This window comes from Saccopteryx bilineata, chromosome 1 (genome assembly GCF_036850765.1).
Source record: "Saccopteryx bilineata isolate mSacBil1 chromosome 1, mSacBil1_pri_phased_curated, whole genome shotgun sequence".
Taxonomy (NCBI): Eukaryota; Metazoa; Chordata; class Mammalia; order Chiroptera; family Emballonuridae; genus Saccopteryx; species Saccopteryx bilineata.
The window spans coordinates 241,436,454-241,459,166 of NC_089490.1; the positions used below are offsets into that span (position 1 = coordinate 241,436,454).

The 22,713-nt window shown below is 42.9% G+C and overlaps 1 protein-coding gene across 1 annotated transcript in view; it reads right to left on the minus strand.

The window, feature by feature from the left end:
• The window catches only part of CHI3L1 (chitinase 3 like 1), a 93,879-nt gene that overhangs the window by 4,595 nt on the left and 66,571 nt on the right, over positions 1-22,713 (minus strand). The window contains 3 exon segments of the mRNA XM_066252735.1: positions 60-161; positions 509-578; positions 580-641. Of these exon segments, the coding sequence (XP_066108832.1) occupies positions 60-161; positions 509-578; positions 580-641 (234 nt within the window).

Sequence of the window (22,713 nt, forward strand, 5' to 3'; positions counted from 1 at the left end):
CCTGCCCTTCCTCATCCTGGGGCAGGGCCTGGCACTGCCTGCTTTTTATTGATACTTGCTTTCCTGGTCATCATACCTGCCCACTGGTTGCCTTTGGCGGCACAGGGGACCTGCTGGCCAAGGAGACTATAAACTGTAGCTCATCAAAGGAAGTGACAGATCTGAACAGAGGACGAGGCAGAGTGGTATGGGGAGCTGTCCTGAGACTCCCCCTCAAGTCCATCTCAGCCCCTAAGGCACAGTGTGAGCTTGCCCCTCCCCCCGACTGCGAGCTCTCTGCAAGCTTCTGTGAAACATGCAAGTGTCCTCAAGTTGTGTGGCCCCAGACTGCAGGAGCAACCGAGGCTGACACCCAAGGACTCATGGCCAGAGGCAGACTAGATACTCCTTACCTCCCCTTTATCCTGGGATGCTCATCCCAGGAACATTATTTTTATTCCCAAAGAGCAAAAGGTGTTGGGATAGGAGGCTCACCTTCCCCAGGAGCTTATTTCTCCCAGAATCTCACCTCATAGTGAGCCAGGGCGCCTTCCTCCTCAGTGATCACTACTATTCTTGGCCCTGAGCTGAGGCTCCCACCCCGACTGAGAGGAGGCCAGGGTGAAGCACTCCCCAAAGGTGAGAGCACCCCTCAGCAGCTTCTGGGCCAACGCAAAACCCGCTTAGCAGTCACAGTCCCCAGCAGGCTGGGTGGAAACGATGTCTTGGGAGAGAGATTGCTGCTTAGTTCTGGGATTCCCCTTCTCTCTGGGAACCGAAAGCCGCAGTCTGCCCTGCACACTTGCAGTCTCAGGAGACCCTCCTGGGGACAGGAAGGGAGAGCTACTGATTAACAGCTGTAGAAATTGGGTGGCTGGCTCAGGTCCCTGAGCAACCAACTGGCAGGTCCAGGTCAGACTGGCCTCCTCAGCCCCAGCTGAATGCATTGCCTTCTGTAAGGGTTTCTGTGCTCCAAGGAGCAGGGAGTCTGGACCCTGCAGCTGCAGGAGACACGCTGGTGACAGGCTGATCCTAGGGGTGTGCTTTGGAGCAGACAGTCCCGGTTTCCAGGTCATGCTCGGTCACCTGCTGGGCAAGCCACACTGCAGAGATGATAACCTGAGTCTCAGTCATCTCATCTGTGAAATGTGGATAAATAGAATATTTCAGTGCTGCTGTGAGGATCACATGTGACCACGGCTGGAAAGGGTGCCTGACACTTAGTAACCACTTGGTAGCCATGCCCTGCCCCTTCCCAGCTCCTCCCACTCAGGAGGTCCTCCCAGGTCTCCATCCCCTTGTGTCCCATTCTTTCTCTCCTCCCCATCCAGCCACAGGACAGGGTCCCCCAGCAGCTCATTGCTGTCAGGGCTGAGAGTAGACGGGAATCAGCTTGTTGTGTGACTTTTGGCCAGCCCCTCTCATTCTGTGGGCTCTGGTTTCTTGGCTGGACATGAGGCAAGCCTGTAAGAACCACTTCGGCCCCTGTGCCTAACCAGTCTGGGTCCCCGTGACTCTCATACTGTGAGTGAGGAGACATCTATGCCTCCTACTTCTATTCTGTCACCCTTTGGGGAGTGGGTCACACCTTTGGGAGTCAAAGTTCTGTCCTCCCGCAGATCGGAGGGTCTTCAGTTTGGGTTTCCTTTTGGGCGTGAAGAGGGAGGAGGCAGGAGGCAGGGTGGAGTGAAGCTGCTGTCACACTGGTGTCCCCAAATTTGGCCTCTTTAGTCTTTTCAGCACTGACATTCCATTTCTAAGACAGGCTTGCTGTCCATGTGTGTTCCTCCTGTGGAAACACAGAGTTGTGAGCCGTTTTCATGCCCAGGGAGGGCTTCCCTTTCCTAGAGCTCAGTTCTGCCCTTTGTCCAGTCACCTCCATCATCACCTCAAATACTGCCCAGTAGCTGCCCCTGTCCCCTCATCCACTTTAAGCCAAGGCCGGTGATTCTCTACTCAGAGGCGGGTGCGGGGGCCTCGCCAATGCTATTGAACGGGAAGGCCTGGCCCGGGGACCAGCGGCTAACTCTCTGTCTTCCTTCTGCCCTGGCCAGCCTGTCACTGAGTGTGTTCAGTGTGTCACATAGCGTTATATCGTTCACTCCCTGGTGTCACCACATCGTTGCTCACGTTTGCAAAGCTGTTTGTGACATGCCTGCAGAGGAAGGGTTGATGGATTCTGGGGCCAGGTCCCAGCCTGCTCTTGGTACCGGGCCAGCTGGTGCTGCTGCAGACCAGCTTGTACGCAGCACTTGCAGGAGAAGTCAGGTGGTGGCTCAGCCAGAATCTCACCTGGGACCCTCTTGCTGCTGTCCTGACCATGGGGCAGAGTTGTGAGCAAAGCTAGAATTCTAAATGACAGAGGACAGCTCAGGTGCCTCTGCCTTTGGGGTGGTCCTAGTCTGCTGAAAAGAAAGAATTGGGACTCACTGCAAGAAAGGAAGAAAGGACGGACAGAAGGAAGGAAGGAAGAAAGGAAGGAAGGAAGGAAGGCAGGCAGGCTTCCTGGAAGCTCTGATGGAGAGGAGGAACCAGCTTGAGACAGCCTGTGTCAGAAGACCCTGCCTTTTAGGGTGGAACCCTGCAGGCCCTGGAGTGGGTCCTTGAGCTGAGAGGCTCTGGTCACCGCTTCTGTGCTTTCTTGTGGGAGTGTCCCTGACTTGCAACTCACCCAGGTCAGCAGTGTCTGGGTGCCCTCAGCCCATCCCCCAAGCCAGGCAGAATGGCAGGAGACCAGGAATTCTTCCTCTCCTCTGGTCCTCACACCTCCTGTTGCAGAATGAGCTCTTCTGCCCTCCTGGTTTTGGAGGGAGAACGATGGGCAGCTCTCATCCAAGCGACTGTTGGGTTCCCACCCAGCCTTCCTTGAACCTGAGCCCTTGAAAGATGTTAATTTTGTAAATTTCAAATATACAGAGAGGTAGAGAATAGTATAATAAACATCCAAATAATTATAACCTCATTTTAACAAGTGTTAATACATCTGAGTCATCTGAATCACGGAGGTACTGGAAAGTGTTCCTCCCTGCTGATATTCCCTCACCACCCCCTCACCGCCCCCGCCGGGAACTCAGAGTGGATGCATGTCACTGAGAGGCATCAACAGGACCACAGGCCTGAGGAGAAAGCCAGGGTCTGACCGTTGCATGTGCACCTGTCCTTCCTCCTGCTCCCCCTGCAATCAGGGGTTAATGGCCAGCTGCTTCTCCCTCCCCCCCCCTGCCCCCTGCCCTTCCTCTTCCCAGGCTCTGCTTCCTCCCTCCCTCTGCCACTCCCCCAAGCGGGTACAGACCCCTCTGTGCAGTGGCTCTGTGGGCTGTCTGTGTTCCTCAACCTGAATACCCACAGCCCAGTACCGCAGGCAGCCCAGAGACCTGTCTGAGCCACCCTCAGACCCTCCTGGCCACAGCGGAGAGGGGAATGGTGTGGCCTCTTCTTGGGCTCCGGGTGCCCAGCTGCCTGGCTAGAGCCTCTTCCCGAGGCTCCACACTTCCTTTTATACCTGTCTCATTCTACTCCCCTGTGCCCCAAACCATTCCATTTATGGGAACTGAGCTCCCAGGGAGAGAACTGCCAGGCCTGGAAGTGGCAGGAGGAGCACCATGGGCCCCTGAGCTTTGAAAACTTGGGCCAGGTCTTCATGAGGCAACTGCTTGCTGAGAGCCAGCAGAATGATGGCCTGGGGGCTCCCAGTGACTCAGCCACATGTCCAGATGTCCTCTTGTTGGCTTTCTGCAGCCCCCACCACACCCTCGACTTTTCTAGTTCACTGTTACTGGACTTTTCAGGCAACCTGTGTAGCTCTGCATGGCTAGCCCTCAGTCTAGGCTGAGCTGTGTAACCTCTGACCCCTGACAAGGCTGCTGTTTGTTCCTCCCACAACCTGGCAGCCCCGTGCCCTGTGCCCTATCTACTCTCCCCTCAGAGTTTTCTCCCCAAGATGTTTCCTACAGCTGGGCCTGAGAACTGAGATCTTTCAGCAACTAATGTGGCAATTCCATGAAGGAAAAGTCAGGTTGGGTAGCAAATTCCTGAGGGTGGGGGAGGGTGAGTCACTGGAGGAGGGTGAGTCACAAGCCTGGGGCTATGGGGAGCAGGAGGCCCCCTGACTCCCTGGGAGCAGGTCTGCTCAGTGGCTTCCATGCCTCTGCTCCTCTCTTAGATGCTCCTGAAATCCAGGCCTGAAGACGTCAGCCCTGTCCAAATCCCTTATGACCCCTCATCACTCTTAAGATAAACCCAAAACTTCTTAGCCAGGCTCCTCCGCATGGTTTGGCCCTGTTTGTGAATACACTGTTTTGCCAAAGATCCAAGACAGCCCCACTCTGTGAGGGCTGTAGATTAATTAATAGGCGGTGAGTGAAGAGTTCAAGACAGCAAGAGCCAGCATGGGTCAGAGGGCTTCACAACAAAGACCTTTTATTTTTACAATGACGTTAGATCCTAATCTGATGTCAGCTACACTGCCTTTCTTGGTGAGGTCCCTCTCATCTCCCATCTCCTTCCTATGAATCGAGAACAAGTCCTCATCCTTGTTGGGTGTCCAGAGTCACCGTCCTATGAATGCTAAAGGGTCATTGCTGCTCTCTTTCAGGTGCCTGACTGCTTTTGTGCTGAGATGATGGGCACAATTACAATTGATGACAACTTCTGCTTGTCCATTTGGGGCACTGAGAGTAAACTTCCTCTACTATCTAATGGAGGAATTATACAGTAGCATGCACGCAAAATTTTCCTAATAGAGTGTATGATGTTAAGAAAACACCTCCTATTTTCATCTCTTATTTTGTTATTATTGTTTTTTTAAGTGAGAGGAGGGGAGTTAGACTCTTACATGCTCCCAGACCAGCATCCACCCGGCAACCCCCACCTTGGGCTGATGCTCTGCCTATCTGGGGCCACTTGCAGCTGAACCATTTTTATAGCCTGAGCCATCCTCAGCACCGAGGGCCAACATGCTTGAATCAATAGAGCCATGGCTGCAGGGGGAAAGAGAGAGAAGGGGGGTGGTGGTGAGGGGGAAGAAGCAGATGGTAGCTTTTTCTGTGTGCCCTGACCAGGAATCAAACCTGGGACTTCCACACACTGGGTTGATGTGTGTATGAAGATTAAATGGTAAGCACCCACCATGTTGACTCTTTGTAAATGGTAACCTGTAACCCAGGTAATAACCTAAAACCCAGCATTATAAGGTTGGGGATGAGCGGGAGCAACGTGCTGAGAGACTGAGTGAGTGCTTATCATAATGAGACATCCTTGTTTCCTCCTGTTTGTCGCTCACGCTCCCTCCCGTCCTTCCACTGCCTGAGCTTCTCTTTCCTTGACCTTCTCATTCCTTTTCTTCAACACAATCTCTTACCTTTGCTTTCCTTCACATTATTTCAAATCACATCATCTCAACTATCCAATATTTGGAATAAAGACATTTATAAATACTGATAATTTAGAATGGTTTTATTTTCTGTTAGAAATCAGGCATGTCCATTGCTTCATACATCTCTCTTAACCAGAAAGAACCACGGAAGCATCACACCTAAATTAAGTGACTTTACATCGTTGTTTGGTTTTCAGATGATTACTTTTTTCCACTGAGATCAGTGTCTCTTAATAGAAAATGGCTCCTGCTATTGGGTCAAAGGATTAGAAAGAGATTGTCTGAAGGCATTTGGGGCCTGACGCACGGGGAGAGCTCTCCAGGGGTGTGGAGGGGGCTCTGGAAGGCATCCAAAGAGCAGACACTTCTGAGTCACTCCAGGGATTCTCTGGACACAGCCTGGACATCATGCTCAGCTGCTGGCTGGCTTTGGTCCTGGCTGCCCCTGCAGATGCGGAGCAGGGCCCACAGGCGGGAGCTGGTGTTAGGAGGATTGTGGTTAGGAGAGCAGAGTGAAGGGTGATACTGAGGCCTGATGGAAGCTCTGGCCCTTTCTCGATGTCATTGTTTCTGGGAAGGGTCATCAGTGGTTGGTGGTGGTTGCCCCTGGTCAGTAGGTCATGTAGTCCAACTTCTCCACTGTGCAGTGGGACACTGAGGACTCAGGGTGAGAGGTCACCTTGTCTAAGCCACACAGCAAGGCAGAGTTAAAGACCTAGCGTGCTTCCTCTGTACCCAGTCTGTTGGGAACCGAAAAATAAACAGGGTATTTTGCAGTTTGGATTCTGGGAGATAAAGATGTTGGGAGCTGACTGTAAGCTGACAGTCTGCCCAACCCCCATCTCACCTGCCTGATTGAGTTGCAAGGGGCTATACTTTAGTACTTGTCCCGCTTCCCATGTTCCCCTGGAAGGACTAGAAGGAAGTTACTAAGGTTGTGCATGTTAAGTATTGGTGGGGGTTTTTTGCACCTGGTGGGTTTTTGTTGCCTTGGAAATGTGATTGATTTGCTAATGGCCCTCCTCATCCAGTAAATAAAGAAGGATGTTTTCTGGGGATGGCCATGTTTTGCAGCTCTACCAGGGCAGGAGTTACTGCTGGTTGAGGCTGTGAAAATCATCCTGAAACACATATTAAATATGTCTTTAGTTCTTTGTCTATTTTTCATTCAATTTCATACCATTCCTGCTCAGAGACCCTGAAATAGACTCATCGTGTGGGTCAAGGCACCAGTCTCCTTGGAGTCTGGTGGTAATGGTAGGAACACCTTGGGGGTGACAGTCCTTCTGTAGTCTGACTTAGGGGTCCCAGATGTCTATCTTCAAGTCCTTCCCTGGTGCCCCTCAGACTCCAAGTTAGCCTTTTAGTGGGGCAGGGCTGAGTAAAGGAGCCTCAGGTCATCATGCACTGGGAGGTGGCCCTGTACTTAGCCATGATAAATCACACCAGCAAATTGAGAGCTGACCTTAAAACCGAATAGGGCAAAACCCTGGCCGGGTAGCTCAATTAGACTGTTGTCCTGATATGCCAAAGTTGTGGGTTCAACTTTGTGGTCAGGGCACATAAAGAAGCAACCAATGAGCCTGACCAGTGATAACGTAACAGAGTGTCGTCCGAAGATCCTGAGGTCCCAGGTTTGAAACTCCAAGGTTTCCAGCTTGAGTGAGGGCTTGCCCGATTGAGCTCAGGGTTGCTGGCTTGAGCGTGGGATAATTGACATGATTCTAACGTTGCTAGTTGGAGCCCAAGGTTGCTGACTTGATCAAGGGGTCACTGGTTCAGCTTGAGCTCCGCAGGTAAGGCATGTGTGAGAAGCAATCAATGAACAACTAAAGTGACACAAGTATGAGTTGTTGCTTCTCATCTCTCTCCTTCTACTCTCTCCCTCCTCTCTCTAAAAAAGTCAACTAAAAAATAAAAAAGAAACTAATGAATGCATAAATAAACAATAACAAATCAATGTCTCTCTCTCCCCCTCTTCATTTTGCTCTCTAAAATCAATCAATAAATTTAAAAAAATGAATAAGATGGAGATTCTCATCTTTACAGAGACAAAAGTAAGGTCATAGGAACTATTGCTACAGCTTGAGGATCTCAAGTTAGATTCCAGGAAGGAGTTTAGGGAAAACAGCCCACCAGCCTGTGTATCTGGCCCCTCTGTGCCATAGCTGCTCTGCTTCTGGGGAAGGCCAAGGGCAAGTCATAATAATGGTGGAGGTTATGGGCACTGGGTCCTACTGCCCTTTTCCTCTGGATGCCTCCCCTTTTCAGGTGGCTCCTCAGTGTCTTTTCTTTCTTGGGCTTTGGTGTCCAAGGAATGAAGAGGTTGTGAGAGTGCAAAGAGTGAGAGGGTGTCCCCGGCTAAGCCTGGGCTTCGGGTGTTTGGCCACAGCAGTTTATTATTGGCCTGGACGACAGCTGGGAATGGCAAGGACAGACTGTAGGAGGGCCGTCCTGAGCTCCCAAGGTCTCACATGCCATGTAGTGGTGGTTGCAGAGAAGAGGGGAATGATAGGAATGTTGTACATTTTCTCTTCCCTACTCTCATGCTGAATAAAATGAGGCATGGCTCAAAAGAAGAGGGTGAGAGAGAGAGAGAGAGAGTGCTGGTCACATGGTTGGCAGGAGCTAACATGCACCACTTTCCTGAATCCTCACAGCCATCCGAGAGGGAGCATTTCTCCCCATTTGACAGATGAGGAGACTGAGTTTTCATTTCTTTGCCTGAAATCACAAAGCTTGTAGGTGATGGAGCCAGAAGTCAACTCTAGACTTCATTCTGAGCCTGTAGGAAGCTTCTTTCAGGTGAGGTCTCAGAGAAAGAACACATGGGTAGAAGTTGACTGGTGCTCTGGCCTGAAGAACAGATTTTAAAATGCCATCAGACAGGGAGGCGGAAAAAGAGGGGAGGGCACTCTTAAAGGGATCTCTTGTTGGTTGAGCAGCTGGGAAGGGCCAGGCCACCTCCTCACTTTCCACCTATCCTATCCCGTTTCCTGCCCAAGTTCCCACCTTGGATGAGTGTGTGGCAAGCTGTACCATTAGATTATGTGCAGGTTTTCTTTAAAAAGATAAAAACAGCCCTGGCTGGTTGGCTCAGCGGTAGAGCGTCGGCCTGGCGTGCGGGGGACCCGGGTTTGATTCCCGGTCAGGGCACATAGGAGAAGTGCCCATTTGCTTCTCCAGCCCCACCCCCTCCTTCCTCTCTGTCTCTCTCTTCCCCTCCCGCAGCCAAGGCTCCATTGGAGCAAAGATGGCCCAGGCGCTGGAGATGGCTCCTTGGCCTCTGTCCCAGGCGCTAGAGTGGCTCTGGACGCCCCGGAGGGGCAGAGCATCGCCCCCTGGTGGGCAGAGCGTCGCCCCTGGTGGTGCCGGGTGGATCCTGGTCGGGCGCATGCGGGAGTCTGTCTGTCTGTCTCCCCCCCGTTTCCAGCTTCAGAAAAATAAAAAAAAAAAAAAAAAAAAAAAAAAGATAAAAACAGTACTACAACGAACAGGGTAGGAACCCTTTTCATTACTTAATGGTAACCACCCTTGAAAAAACCACCACAGAAGCACATGATTTAAAAAAGATAGGCCCTGGCCGGTTGGCTCAGCGGTAGAGCGTCGGCCTGGCGTGCGGGGGACCCGGGTTCGATTCCCGGCCAGGGCACATAGGAGAAGCGCCCATCTGCTTCTCCACCCCCCACCCCCTCCTTCCTCTCTGTCTCTCTCTTCCCCTCCCGCAGCCAGGGCTCCATTGGAGCAAGGATGGCCCGGGCGCTGGGGATGGCTCCTTGGCCTCTGCCCCAGGCGCTAGAGTGGCTCTGGTCGCGGCAGAGCGACCCCCCAGAGGGGCAGAGCATCGCCCCCTGGTGGGCAGAGCGTCGCCCCTGGTGGGCGTGCCGGGTGGATCCCGGTCGGGCGCATGCGGGAGTCTGTCTGACTGTCTCTCCCTGTTTCTAGCTTCAGAATAAAACTAAGAAAAAAGAAAAAAAAAAAAAAAAAAAAAAAAAAAAAAAGATAGCAACAGAGGAAAGAAGTATGGAATACAGCCAAACAAAAACTAAGGATAGAAAAACAAAAGAGAAGAATCAAACAAGACACAAAACTAACAGAAAGCAATGTATAAAATGGCAATAGGGAACCCACAAGTGTCAATAATTACACTAAATGTAAATGGATTAAACTCACCAATAAAAAGGCACAGAGTAGCAGAATGGATTAAAAAAGAAAGTCCAACTGTATGCTGCCTACAAGAAACTCATCTAAGCAACAAGGATAAAAACAAATTCAAAGTGAAAGGCTGGAAAACAATACTCCAAGCAAATAACATCCAAAAAAAGCAGGCGTAGCCATACTCATATCTGATAATGCTGACTACAAGACAGAAAAAGTACTCAGAGACAAAAATGGTCATTTCATAATGATTAAGGGGACACTGAATCAAGAAGACATAACAATTCTTAATATATATGCACCAAACCAAGGATCACCAAAATATATAAGACAGCTACTTATTGACCTTAAAACAAAAACTGACAAAAATACAATCATATTTGGAGACCTCAATACACCACTGACGGCTCTAGATCTGTCATCCAAAGAGAGAATCAATAAAGATATATTGGCCTTAAACAAAACACTAGAGCACCTGGATATGATAGACATCTACAGGACATTTCATCCCAAAGTGACACACTATACATTTTTCTCCAGTGTACATGGATCATTCTCTAGAATTGACCATATGTTGGGCCACAAAAATAACATCAGCAAATTCAGAAAAATCGAAGTTGTACCAAGCATATTTTCTGATCATAAAGCCTTGAAACTAGAATTCAACTGCAAAAAAGAGGAAAAAAACCCCACAAAAATGTGGAAACTAAACAACATACTTTTAAAAAATGAATGGGTCAAAGAAGAAATAAGCGCAGAAATCAAAAGAAATATACAGACAATTGAAAATGACAATACGACATATCAGAATCTCTGAGATGCAGCAAAAGCAGTGATAAGAGGGAAGTTCTTATCACTTCAGGCCTATATGAAGAAACAAGAGAGAGCCCAAGTGAACCACTTAACTTCACACCTTAAGGAACTGGAAAAAGAAGAACAAAGACAATCCAAAATCAGCCAAAGAAAGGAGATAATAAAAATCAGAGCAGAAATAATGAAATAGAGAACAGAAAAGCTATAGAAAAAAATTAATAGAACAAGGAGCTGGTTCTTTGAAAAGATCAACAAAATTGACAAACCCTTGGCAAGACTTACCAAGGAAAAAAGAGAAAGGACTCATATAAACAAACTCCAAAATGAAAGAGGAGAAATCACCACGGATATTATAGATATACAAAGAATTATTGTAGAATACTATGAAAAACTATATGCCACTAAATTCAACAATCTAGAAGAAATGGATAAATTCCTAGAACAATACAACCTTCCTAGACTGAGTCAAGAAGAAGAAAGCCTAAACAGACCAATTAGTAGGGAAGAAATAGAAAAAACTCTTAAAAATCTCCCCAAAAATAAAAGTCCAGGCCCAGACGGTTATACTAGTGAATTCTATCAAACATTCAAAGAAGACTTGGTTCCTATTCTACTCAAAGTCTTCCAAAAAATTGAAGAAGAAGCAATACTTCCAAACACATTTTATGAGGCCAACATAACCCTCATACCGAAACCAGGCAAGGACAGCACAAAAAAAGAAAACTACAGACCAATATCTTTAATGAATACAGATGCTAAAATACTAAACAAAAGACTACTAAATGGAATACAACAACATATTAAAAAAATAATACATCATGATCAAATGGGATTCATCTCAGAATCTCAAGGAGGGTTCAACATATGTAAAATGGTTAATGTAATACACCATATCAATAAAACAAAGAACAAAAACCACATGATTTTATCAATAGATGCAGAAAATGCATTTGATAAAATACAACACAATTTTATATTTAAGACTCTCAACAAAATGGGTATAGAAGGAAAATATCTCAACATGGTAAAGGCCATATATGATAAACCATCAGCTAACATCATATTAAATGGCACAAAACTGAAGGCTTTCCCCCTTAAATCAGGAACAAGACAAGGTTGTCCACTCTCTCCACTCTTATTTAATGTGGTACTAGAGGTTCTAGCCAGAGCATTCAGACAAGACAAAGAAATAAAAAGCATCCATATCAGAAAAGAAGAAGTAAAGGTATCACTTTTTGCAGATGATATGATCCCATACATCGAAAACCCCAAAGAATCCACAAAAAGACTACTAGAAACAATTAGCCAATATAGTAAGGTCGCAGGATACAAAATTAACATACAAAAGTCCATAGCCTTTCTATAAGCCAACAATGAAACATTTGAGAATGAACTAAAAAAAATAATCCCCTGCACGATTGCAAAAAAAAAAAAAAAAAAAAACCCAAAAACTAAGAATAAACATAACAAAGAATGTAAAAGACCTATATAATAAAAACTACAAAGCATTGTTAAGGGAAATCGAAAAAGATACAATGAGATGAAAGAATATTCCTTGTTCTTGGATAGGAAAAATAAATATAATCAAAATGGCCATATTACCCAAAGCAATATACAAATTTAATGCAATTTCCATCAAAATTCCAGTGACATTTTTTAAGGAAATGGAACAAAAAATCATCAGATTTACATGGGACTATAAAAAGCCCCAAATAGCCAAAGCAATCCTAAAGAAAAAGAACGAAGCTGGGGGCATTACAATACCTGACTTCAAATTATATTATAGAGCCACGACAATCAAAACAGCATGGTATTGGCAGAAAAATAGACACTCAGACCAATGGAACAGACTAGAAAGTTCAGAAATAAAACCACATATATATGGTCAAATAATTTTTGATAAAGGGGCCAACAACACACAATGGAGAAAAGAAAGCCTCTTCAACAAATGGTGCTGGGAAAACTGGAAAGCCACATGCAAAAGAATGAAACTCGACTACAGTTTGTCCCTTTGTACTAAAATTAATTCAAAATGGATCAAAGGCCTAAATATAAGACCTGAAATAATAAAGTACATAGAAGAAGACATAGGTACTAAACTCATGGACCTTGGTTTTAAAGAGCATTTTATAAATTTGACTCCAAAGGCAAGGGAAGTGAAGGCAAAAATAAATGAATGGGACTACATCAGACTAAGAAGTTTTTGCTCAGCAAGAGAAACTGACAACAAAATAAACAGACAGCTAACTAAATGGGAAATGATATTTTCAAACAACAGCTCACATAAGGGCCTAATATCCAAAATATATAAAGAACTCATAAAACTCAACAAACAAACAAATAATCCAATAAAAAAATGGGAAGAGGACATGAACAGACACTTCTCCCAGGAAGAAATACAAAAGGCCAACAGATATATGAAAAGATGCTCATCTTCATTAATTATTAGAGAAATGCAAATCAAAACTGCAATGAGATACCACCTCACACCTGTTAGATTAGCTATTATTAACAAGACAGGTAATAGCAAATGTTGGAGAGGCTGTGGAGAAAAAGGAACCCTCATTCGCTGTTGGTGGGAATGCAAAGGAGTAAAGCCATTATGGAAGAAAGCATGGTGGTTCCTCAAAAAACTGAAAATAGAACTACCTTATGACCCAGCAATTCCTCTACTGGGTATATACCCCCAAAACTCAGAGACACGGATACGTAAAGACACATGCAGCCCCATGTTCATTGCAGCATTGTTCACAGTGGCCAAGACATGGAAACAACCAAAAAGCCCTTCAATAGAAAACTGGATAAAGAAGATGTGGCACATATACACTATGGAATACTACTCACCCATAAGAAGTGATGACATTGGATCATTTACAACAAAATGGTGGGATCTTGATGACATTATATGGAGTGAAATAAGTAAATCAGAAAAAACCAAGAACTGCATTATTTCATACATAGGCAGGACATAAAAACGAGACTAAGAGACATTGACAAGAGTGTGGTGGTTGTGGGGGGGGGGAAGGAAGGAGAGGGGAGAAGGGGGAGGGGGAGGGGCTCAAAGAAAACTAGATAGAAGGTGACAGAGGACAATCTGACTTTGGGTGATGGGTATTCAACATAACTGATTGACAAGATAACCTGGACATGTTTTCTTTGAACATATGTATCCTGATTTATTGATGTCACCCCAGTAAAATTAAAAAAAAGAAAAGATAAAAACATACAAAAAAATAAAAAAAAAGAAAAAAAGAAGACCAACACTTTACCCAAGGCTGCAAGAACAACTTGGCTTGCTCTATTTGTCCAGGATAACTGTGAGTGCACACTCTTCTGGCCCATCTTGGACCATCAGTTCTAGACTTTGAACTGTGTTAGAGTCAGTCTTTAGTTCAAATACCTGTGAAATGGAGATAACAATTGTCCCCCCTGTATGCAAATAGGAACAATAGGTAAGAAGAGGTATGTGAGGGGCTTAAAATAGGGATTATTATCAGATTTGAAATCTCATTTTAACGCAGTGGGCAAAGCTGTCATCTGTTTTGTTTTTTATTAATTTTAGAGAGAGGAAAGGGGGGAGAGGAAGACAGAAACATCAATCTGTTTCTCCATGTGCCCCAATCAGGGATTGAACTGGCCAAATCTGCATTACAGAACGGTGCTTTCCAACCAACCCAGCCATCCAGCCAGGCTGCTTGTTGCTCTTTTGCACAGATTTGGATCTACACCGCAGTGTATGTGACTAGATAAACAATAATTTTCTGCTGCCATCTCGTGGACATCCTGAAAATCACAGCTAGGAAAAGGTCACCAAAAAAAGATTTTTCTCTGCTGCCATCTAGTGCACATTTAAGAAATTAAGAGCTGAGTGCATGTAACCAGAAACTGTGTGACCCTGCTTTTGCACTGCCTGTGTGTCTTTTCCTATTCTTTCTCTGATATTTTATATTAGTAATGAGTAGTTATACAAATGCAGAAAAAATGGAGTTTGGTTGAGGGTATGATACAGGATTTCAGTGTGTTGGAATCCATGGGAGTCCAAAAGACCAGAGTAACAGTCTTTATTGAAAGGAAGAAAGGAACCGTGCCGGGCACTTCTCCAGGGGAGAAGAGCACCGAAAACAGACTGAGGTAAAACTTTATAGGGTTGGGGATAGCCTTGAGCAAGGGTGTGCTGGTATGTTCGGGTTTCTGGAATACTCTTCATTGGGGTGATTGACCAGCTTCCTGGAGTTCCTTTGTCCCATGGGTGATTGTCCGGTAATTAAGGGTGGGGTCAGGCAGCCAAGTGGAACAGCAAAAGGGCAGTTTAGAATTCACGTATCTATTGTTAATCCAAATTTGGAGGGACTCGAAATATGGAAGACAGGAGCAAGGTCCGTCGTTTACACATTGAAGCTTTATTGTCTAGCTTGGCCAAGCGGCGGCAGCTCCAACAGAAATCTGAGGGAGAGTGCGCCGGCCCTTTGTTCTACTTAGTTTTTATAGTTTTGTAAGTGGGAAGTACAGAAGCAAAAATTGCAATTAGGAGCCTGTAAAGCGAGAAGGCAGGGCCAGGGCCACTATCACAGCAGCCACCTGGCCCATGCAGGTCTGCATTGGATTCGGACAGTCGGTAAAGAAACAGTGGAGCCAACAACTGATGGGCCATAGTCTTTAATTTTAGCTTGCACCCGGCGGGCAAGTAAAAAATACACACTGGGCTCCAAAACCCAGTCACATTCAGTGCTCACAAAGCTACTGACTTATCCGAGTTTCCTAGAATCAAAGGTTTCTAGCTCACCAGCCTTATTCTCCTCTGTTCCCCATCTCCTTCCTTATCCCAAATACAAACTGCGTACAAACTGGCATCTCACTCAGCACTCCACCATCTTGGCTGCTTCTCCTGGCCTCCTCCACGTGGCCTTTCTCTGCTCTCCTCTGCTCTCTCTTCTAATAAGAATCTCAGGAACCAAGAACCCAAGTTCCCGCTTCGTCCCCATTTTATAGTGTAGAAATCCAAACTCTTAATCCAATATACAAAATAGGGAAGTCTCTAATACAAAGTCACTTCTCTGAGGCATGATTGGATTGTACTACCCCACATCAAAAATGGGTGGGAGAGGCTTAATCCCAAAACCAAGCCCCAGGCTACATGATCCTGTCTGCCTCCAACACACATTAATATCACCTGGGCGATGGCATCTTTAACAAAGTGAGCATAATACATTTTATCCACCCAACAGAGCCCCTTACCACTATTGGTTATAGTCATATGTCCTTTAACATGATAGGACCACGTTCAATTTGCAAGCTATACATCATTTTGGGGAAAACAAAGTTTACAAGCCAACACAATGGTAGAAAGATGTCTCTTTACATATTGAAGGCATTCCTATATTATCTAGTGTTTATCTGCCATCTCTCTGTCCAGAGTCACACACACATTTACATAGGAGAGGTAGTTTCGGTGGGGACAAATGCCTGCAAATGACTCATTGCTATAAGAAAAGGCTTATTTTGGCTTTTCTCTTCCTGCACCTGGCTAGTCATTCACCCCTTTCCCCATAGGTGTGGTGGAATGTCTTGGAATCCATGTTTTCCTCCCCTTGCATTTACAATACAGTGCCAAGGGCCATCCTGGTTATGCCAATCACACAGTACAGAGATTATTCTCACAATTTCTCTGCACACCTTAATCCAAATTAATAAAATGTTCTCCAAGCCTCCTAAAATATTAATATTAATTCTGTAGCCTTTGGTACTTTACAACACCTGCGGATGAAATGGCTCAGTGGCTCCTCATCTATCACAGTGTTTTTCCTATTTACTTTTCTCACAGTATAATGCATATTCTTTTCACGCTACTAAAAAGACGTCTGTATTAGAGAAACTTTCCGTATGGATGTGCAGGTATTACTAGGCATTTTATTGTTTTGTCACTTTGCCTAATTATGTGTCATCACCCCACTGTTTCAATTTTTGAGTCTTCATAGTAGAATGCTGTGAGGCCAGCAGGTTCACATTGATCTGGGCAGATGGTAGAGGAACTATGGAGCCAGAAAATGGTGGGCCATTCCGTTTATTAAAGTCTCATAACGGCGGACGCGCAAACAGGCAGGGAATACCGCTTCCATTTCCCCCTCCAGACTCACCTGGACACACAGGCCCCCACAAACTAAATAAACTAAATAGCACTCCCCAGCTGAACAGGCTGGGCCGAAATCTCAGGGCTCCCAAGTGCCTCAGCACTCCCTCTTCCTCTAGACTTTCCAGTCAAAAAAGGCTGGAGAAAAACCCTTTCTCCAGTGAACAATAGCAAAAAATCGCCCCTCTCAAGCAGGAGGGCCATCTGCAATTTGCAATCTGCTGCCCATAGGGTAAGCACCCAGCAGCCTTCCATAGACCACACACATGGCGCGGCCCCAACACAAGCAAGCAAACCTAAAAAACACTTGTTACAAACTTGTTTGCCTAACAAATGCATTTTTATATCTAGTTGTGCAAGCTTCTGTGTATTATTGTTATTTTTTTATTTTTAGAATTGTCTTGTTTGTTGCAGATGCTTATCAGCATCCAGTCTCTGTATTCACTGCCTACCATTAAGACCCTCCCTCAGCCTAGGCTCACGACAATGTAGAGTGTCTGCATACAGTGCAGATGACCCTGGGGCCATCATCACCCAGGGTGAGAATCACTGACCTTTGGAACTCGAATGATTGGCCTGGGAAAGTAGACCCCCTCCCTTTAAATGTAGGGAGTTCATCCTCAGGGGTTTGAGGACTAATGTAGAAAGGTATCCAGTGATGAATATGTGGGACCACAGTGCTTTTTGTGTTCTTTGTGTTTCAGTGTGTTGTTATGGGGGGATATTTGTTCACATTCTGGGGTTTATAGTCAGGACATGTTGAATGGATCAGCTCTGGAATGACTCCTATACCTTCTGCTCGGTTGAATGTGAAACCTCCCTACGTGCTCTTTGTGGGATCTGCATAATCCTAAAGTGACCAGTCGTCCTCCTTTAGGGAGGACAGTTCTTTGTAAGTTCTGTCTTCCCTCGAAAGTGCCCTCCTACATGTCCTCCTTTTTGATATTGAAAGACCAATCTGTAAATGTCTGTATTTGATCGATGCAGAGTCAATCCATTGCGTGTGATGTGATGTATTTGTATCTAAATGAGTACTTTTTTCTTACAATTATTATTAAAAATTAATTATGTAAGCATAATTACAATATAAAATATTACAAAGTTTTTATTATGCATTCATTATATTATAGTGTATTGTTCTTGCAATGAATAAAATATTTCTTTTATTTATGATATTGTTTTCTTTAATTTATTTTTGTCCTCCTTTTCATTGTAAAAAGGTTGGTCACCTTACACATACAACACTGTAGACTCACGATTATTTCTTTCTCAGTGAATATTCAGTCATAGACAGGTAAGCACAATTCACATTTTATTAATTCATTATCTGGTTAATAATTTCCAAATATGTATAATTTTATTTACAAGTACTTTCCTGAAATTCGAGTTTTAAAGTGGAAATCTAACTTCAAACCATATCTATTAATAACGCATTTTGATTAAATAGTTGCATAAAACAGACGTTTTTAAATTTGAAAATGATAGATACACCTGAATATCACTCCAAATTAGCGATTTTGTTTGATATTTATTTTTGTTAATTTATCTTCCAGAAAATTTGCCTACCATGATGTAATGTTTTCAGTTCCAATGTGCTTGCATCATTCGTGTAGCTCTATATTTTATTTTTAATTTTAAATTTCATTTAAGGGATGGAAAAATCAAAAAAGAGAAAATGCCATTTCAACGATAAATTGAAAAAGGAATTTCCATTCCTCATATCAAAGAAAGATACCATTGTTTTCTGCAATATTTGCAGCAGAGAATTTTGTATTGCAGTTGGGGGCAGAGCAGCAATAACGAAACAACAAACATAAGCAATCATTAGATTAGTTTCCAGTTGTAAAGTAACAAGTTTTTTTAAAAAATTTAAATTATTTTGAAAATGAAAAACAGTTGGCTGCAATGGAGAGAACATTTACATTTCATACCATAATTCACAAAGTTTTCGTAGTATGGATTATTGTACAACTAAATTATTGGAAAAGTTTCACAATGCAAAATTTTCATGTGCCAGGACAAAATGTGAGGCTATTTTGAAATCAGTATTTAAAAATTACTGTGACAAAATACTTACAGAGGACTTGGAAATAGCAGCATTTGTAACAGTTTTATCTGATGCATCAAATCATAATAAAATTAAATTGTATCCAATAATAGTAAGATATTTTAATGTTACCAAGGGCATTCAAGTAAAAATTTTAAATTTAGAATCCATTGAGGGCAAAACTTCTGAAATTTTGTCAAACCATCTATACAGAGTAATAAATGAAAACAATTTGGAATCCAAAGTTGTTGCACTAACAGCTGATAATACAAATACAAATTTTGGTGGGTGAAGACGCAAAGGGGTGAGTAATACGTATGTAAAATTACAAGTTACTCCAAAAGAAAATACTAGGAATAGGTTGTAATGCAGATATTTTGTTAAATGCAATCAACACAGCATCATGTGCCATGCCAATTGATGTAGAAGTAATAATAACTACAATTTATTTGCATTTTAGTCATTTTACCATTCGTGTTGCTACTTTAAAACAATTTTGTGAAGAAGCAAATGTTGAATACAAAACACTTTTGGGATAGTCAGAAGTTAGATGGCTTGCTCTAACACCTGCTAGAGAGCGTGTTCTACAATTATTTGAGCCTCTCCGTTCATATTTTTTGAAGTTGAGACAAATGTCCTAAAATCCTGGAATCATTTTTCAATAATAAAATATCTGAGATATTAATGTATTTTGTACATAATCAAGAATCAATTTTTCACAAAACCATTCAAAAGATTGAAGGTGAACATATTTCAGCTATGGAAGTTAGTCTTATTTTGAATGACTTATCCTTCAATATAAATCTCATTTTGAAGAAAAATTTCTTCCTTTAATTATAAAAAGAAAATTGTCAGACTTAGAGGAATCAAATCTGGGCATAACAGAAAAGTTTATCAAAAAAGTGTAGAATTTTTACCAGACATGTTTTCAGTATATCAAAGAATGGTCTGAAACAAATATCACGAGAAATAACAGTTTTCAATGGTGTTATTTTTACTTCATTGCAAGTATAGTGAATAGATATTGAATCTTGTCTTGAGTTTTTATCTAAAGAAATGCCAGACATAAAATAGATGAAAATTGTCTCTTTGAAGAAATTAGAAGACTGAATATATATTTAAATTCTGAAAAATTAATACAATGGGAGAATGAACACATTGAAATTGATAAAACATGGGTGGAAATATTCAGCCATTTCAAAAACAAACATATTGCATGTGAAAATTTATTTATTCTTGTTCAATTTACATTGTGCTACCCCGAAACCAATGCAACAGTTGAAAGAGTTTTATCAATTGCTAATGATTTTTGGACAAGTGAGAAATCAAGATTGAATGTTGATACTCTAGCTGCAGCACTTGCCGTAAAATTCAATATGAAGAATATTTCTTTTTTTAAAATTAATTTTAATGGGGTGACATTGATAAATCAGGGTACATATGTTCAAAGAAAACATCTCTAGGTTATTTTGACATTTGATTATTCTGCATTCCCATCACCCAAAGTCCAATTGTCTTCCGTCACCTTCTAACTGGTTTTCTTTGTGCCCCTCCCCTCCCCCAATCCCCTCCCTCTCCTTCCCCCCAACCCCGTAACCCCCATACTCTTGTCCATGTCTCTGAGTCTCATTTTTATGTCTTACCTATGTATGGAATTATATAGTTCTTAGTTTTTTCTGATTTACTTATTTTACTCAGTATAATGTTATCAAGGTCCATCCATGTTGTTGTAAATGATCCGATGTAATAATTTCTTATGGCTGAGTAGTATTCCATAGTATATATGTACCAAAGCTTTTTAATCCACTCGTCCTCTGACAGACACTTGGGCTGTTTCCAGATCTTTGCTATTGTGAACAATGCTGCCATAAATATGGAGGTGCATTTCTTTTTTTCAAATAGTGCTATGGTGTTCTTGGGGTATATTCCTAAAAGTGGAATAGCTGGGTCAAAAGGCAGTTTGATTTTTAGTTTTTTGAGGAATCTCCATACTGTTTTCCACAGAGGCTGCACCAGTCTGCATTCCCACCAGCAGTGCAGGAGGGTTCCCTTTTCTCCACATCCTCACCAGCACTTATTCTGTGTTGTTTTGTTGATGAGCGCCATTCTGACTGGTGTGAGGTGATATCTCATTGTGGTTTTAATTTGCATTTCTCTAATGATTAGTGATGTTGAGCATTTTTTCATATGCCTGTTGGCCATCTGTATGTCCTCTTTGGAGAAGCTTCTATTCATTTCTTTCGTCCATTTTTTTATTTGATTGTTTGTCTTCCTGGTATTGAGTTTTATAAGTTCTTTATAAATTTTGGTTATTAATTCCTTATCAGACGTATTGTCAAATATATTCTCCCATTGTGCAGTTTGTCTTTTTATTCTGTTCTTATTGTCTTTAGCTGTGTAGAAGATTTTTAATTTGATATAGTCCCATTTGTTTATCCTGTCTTTTATTTCACTTCCCCGTGGAGATAAAACGGCAAATATATATCTCTGCAACAGATGTCAGAGAGCTTACTGCCTTTGTTTTCTTCTAAGATGCTTATGGTTTCACGCCTTACATTTACGTCTTTTATCCATTTTGAGTTTATTTTTGTGAATGGTGTAAGTTGGTGGTCTAGTTTCATTTTTTTGCAGGTAGCTGTCTAATTTTCCCAACACCATTTATTAAAGAGGCTGTCTTTACTCCATTGTATGCTCTTACCTCCTTTGTCAAATATCAGTTGTCCATAGAGCTGTGGGTTTATTTCTGGGTTCTCTGTTCTGTTCCATTGATCTATATGCCCATTCTTATGCCAGTACCAGGCTGTTTTGAGTACAATGGCTTTGTAGTATAACTTGATATCTGGAAGTGTGATACTTCCCACTTTATTTTTCCTTTTCAAGATTGCTGAGGCTATTCATGTTCTCTTGGTTCCATATAAAGTTTTGGAATATATGTTCTATATCTTTGAAGTACGTCATTGGTATTTTAATCGGTATTGCATTGAATTTATAAATTGCTTTGGATAATATAGACATTTTAATGATGTTTATTCTTCCTAACCATGAGCACGGTATATGCTTCCACTTGTTTGTATCTTCCCTGATTTCTTTCATCAATGTTTTATAATTTTCCAAGTATAAGTCTTTAATCTCCCTGGTTAAATTTATTCCTAGGTACTTTATTTTTTTGGTTGCAATGGGGATTGCTTCCTTAATTTCTCTTTCTGACAGTTCATTGTTGGTGTATAAAAATGCCTCTGATTTCTGATGAAGGATATTTCTTGTTCAGATATTTCCAACATATTGTTATAAGATGATACACTGACAAAAAATATTCATTCAATGGAAAAGTACTCATTTAGATAATATATTTCTTACAATTATTATTAAAAATTAATAAGCATGTAAGCATAATTACAATATAAAATTTTATAAATGTCATTATTATACATTTATCATATTAGAGTGCATTATTGTTGCAATGAATAAAATGTTTCTTTTATTTGCGATATTGTTTTCTTCAATTTATTTTTGTCCTTTTCATTGTAAAAAAGGTGGTCACCTTAATAATCCACAGTTGGCCAAATGGACAGGAGAGATAGAGAGCAAGAAGTCGTAAGGGCTCCGAAGCGGCTCGGTTTTCCCTTGTAGCCTGCTATGAGCAGGTAGTCATTGTCCTCCAGTCCCCTTCCTCTGTACATAGTGACTGTCCCAGTAGAACCCAAGCTCTATGTTGATCAGGGGTCCTCGATTTGATTTCCTTAAGCGGTGGGACACTCCTGCTTAATGGCAGGGCTGGCGGCCTCTTCAAAATTACTCTTATGTTGTGTGTGTGTGTGACAGAGACAGAGAGTCAGAGAGAGGAACAGATAGGAACAGACAGAAATGGAGAGAGATGAGAAGCATCAATTCTTTTTTTTTGTATTTTTCTGAAACTGGAAACAGGGAGGCAGTCAGACAGACTCCCGCATGCGCCCGACCAGGATCCACCTGGCACGCCCACCAGGGGGCGATGAGAATCATCAATTCTTCATTGCAGCTCCTTTTAGTTGTTCATTGATTGTTTTCTCATATGTGCCTTGGCTGGGGGCTATAGCAGAGCAAGTGACCCCTTGCTCAAGCCAGTGACCCTGTGATTAAGCTATTGATGTGACTCAAGGTTTTGAACCTGGGTTCTCTGCATCCCAGTCCAATGCTCTATCCACTGTTCAGGCAAAAATGTTTATTTATTGATGC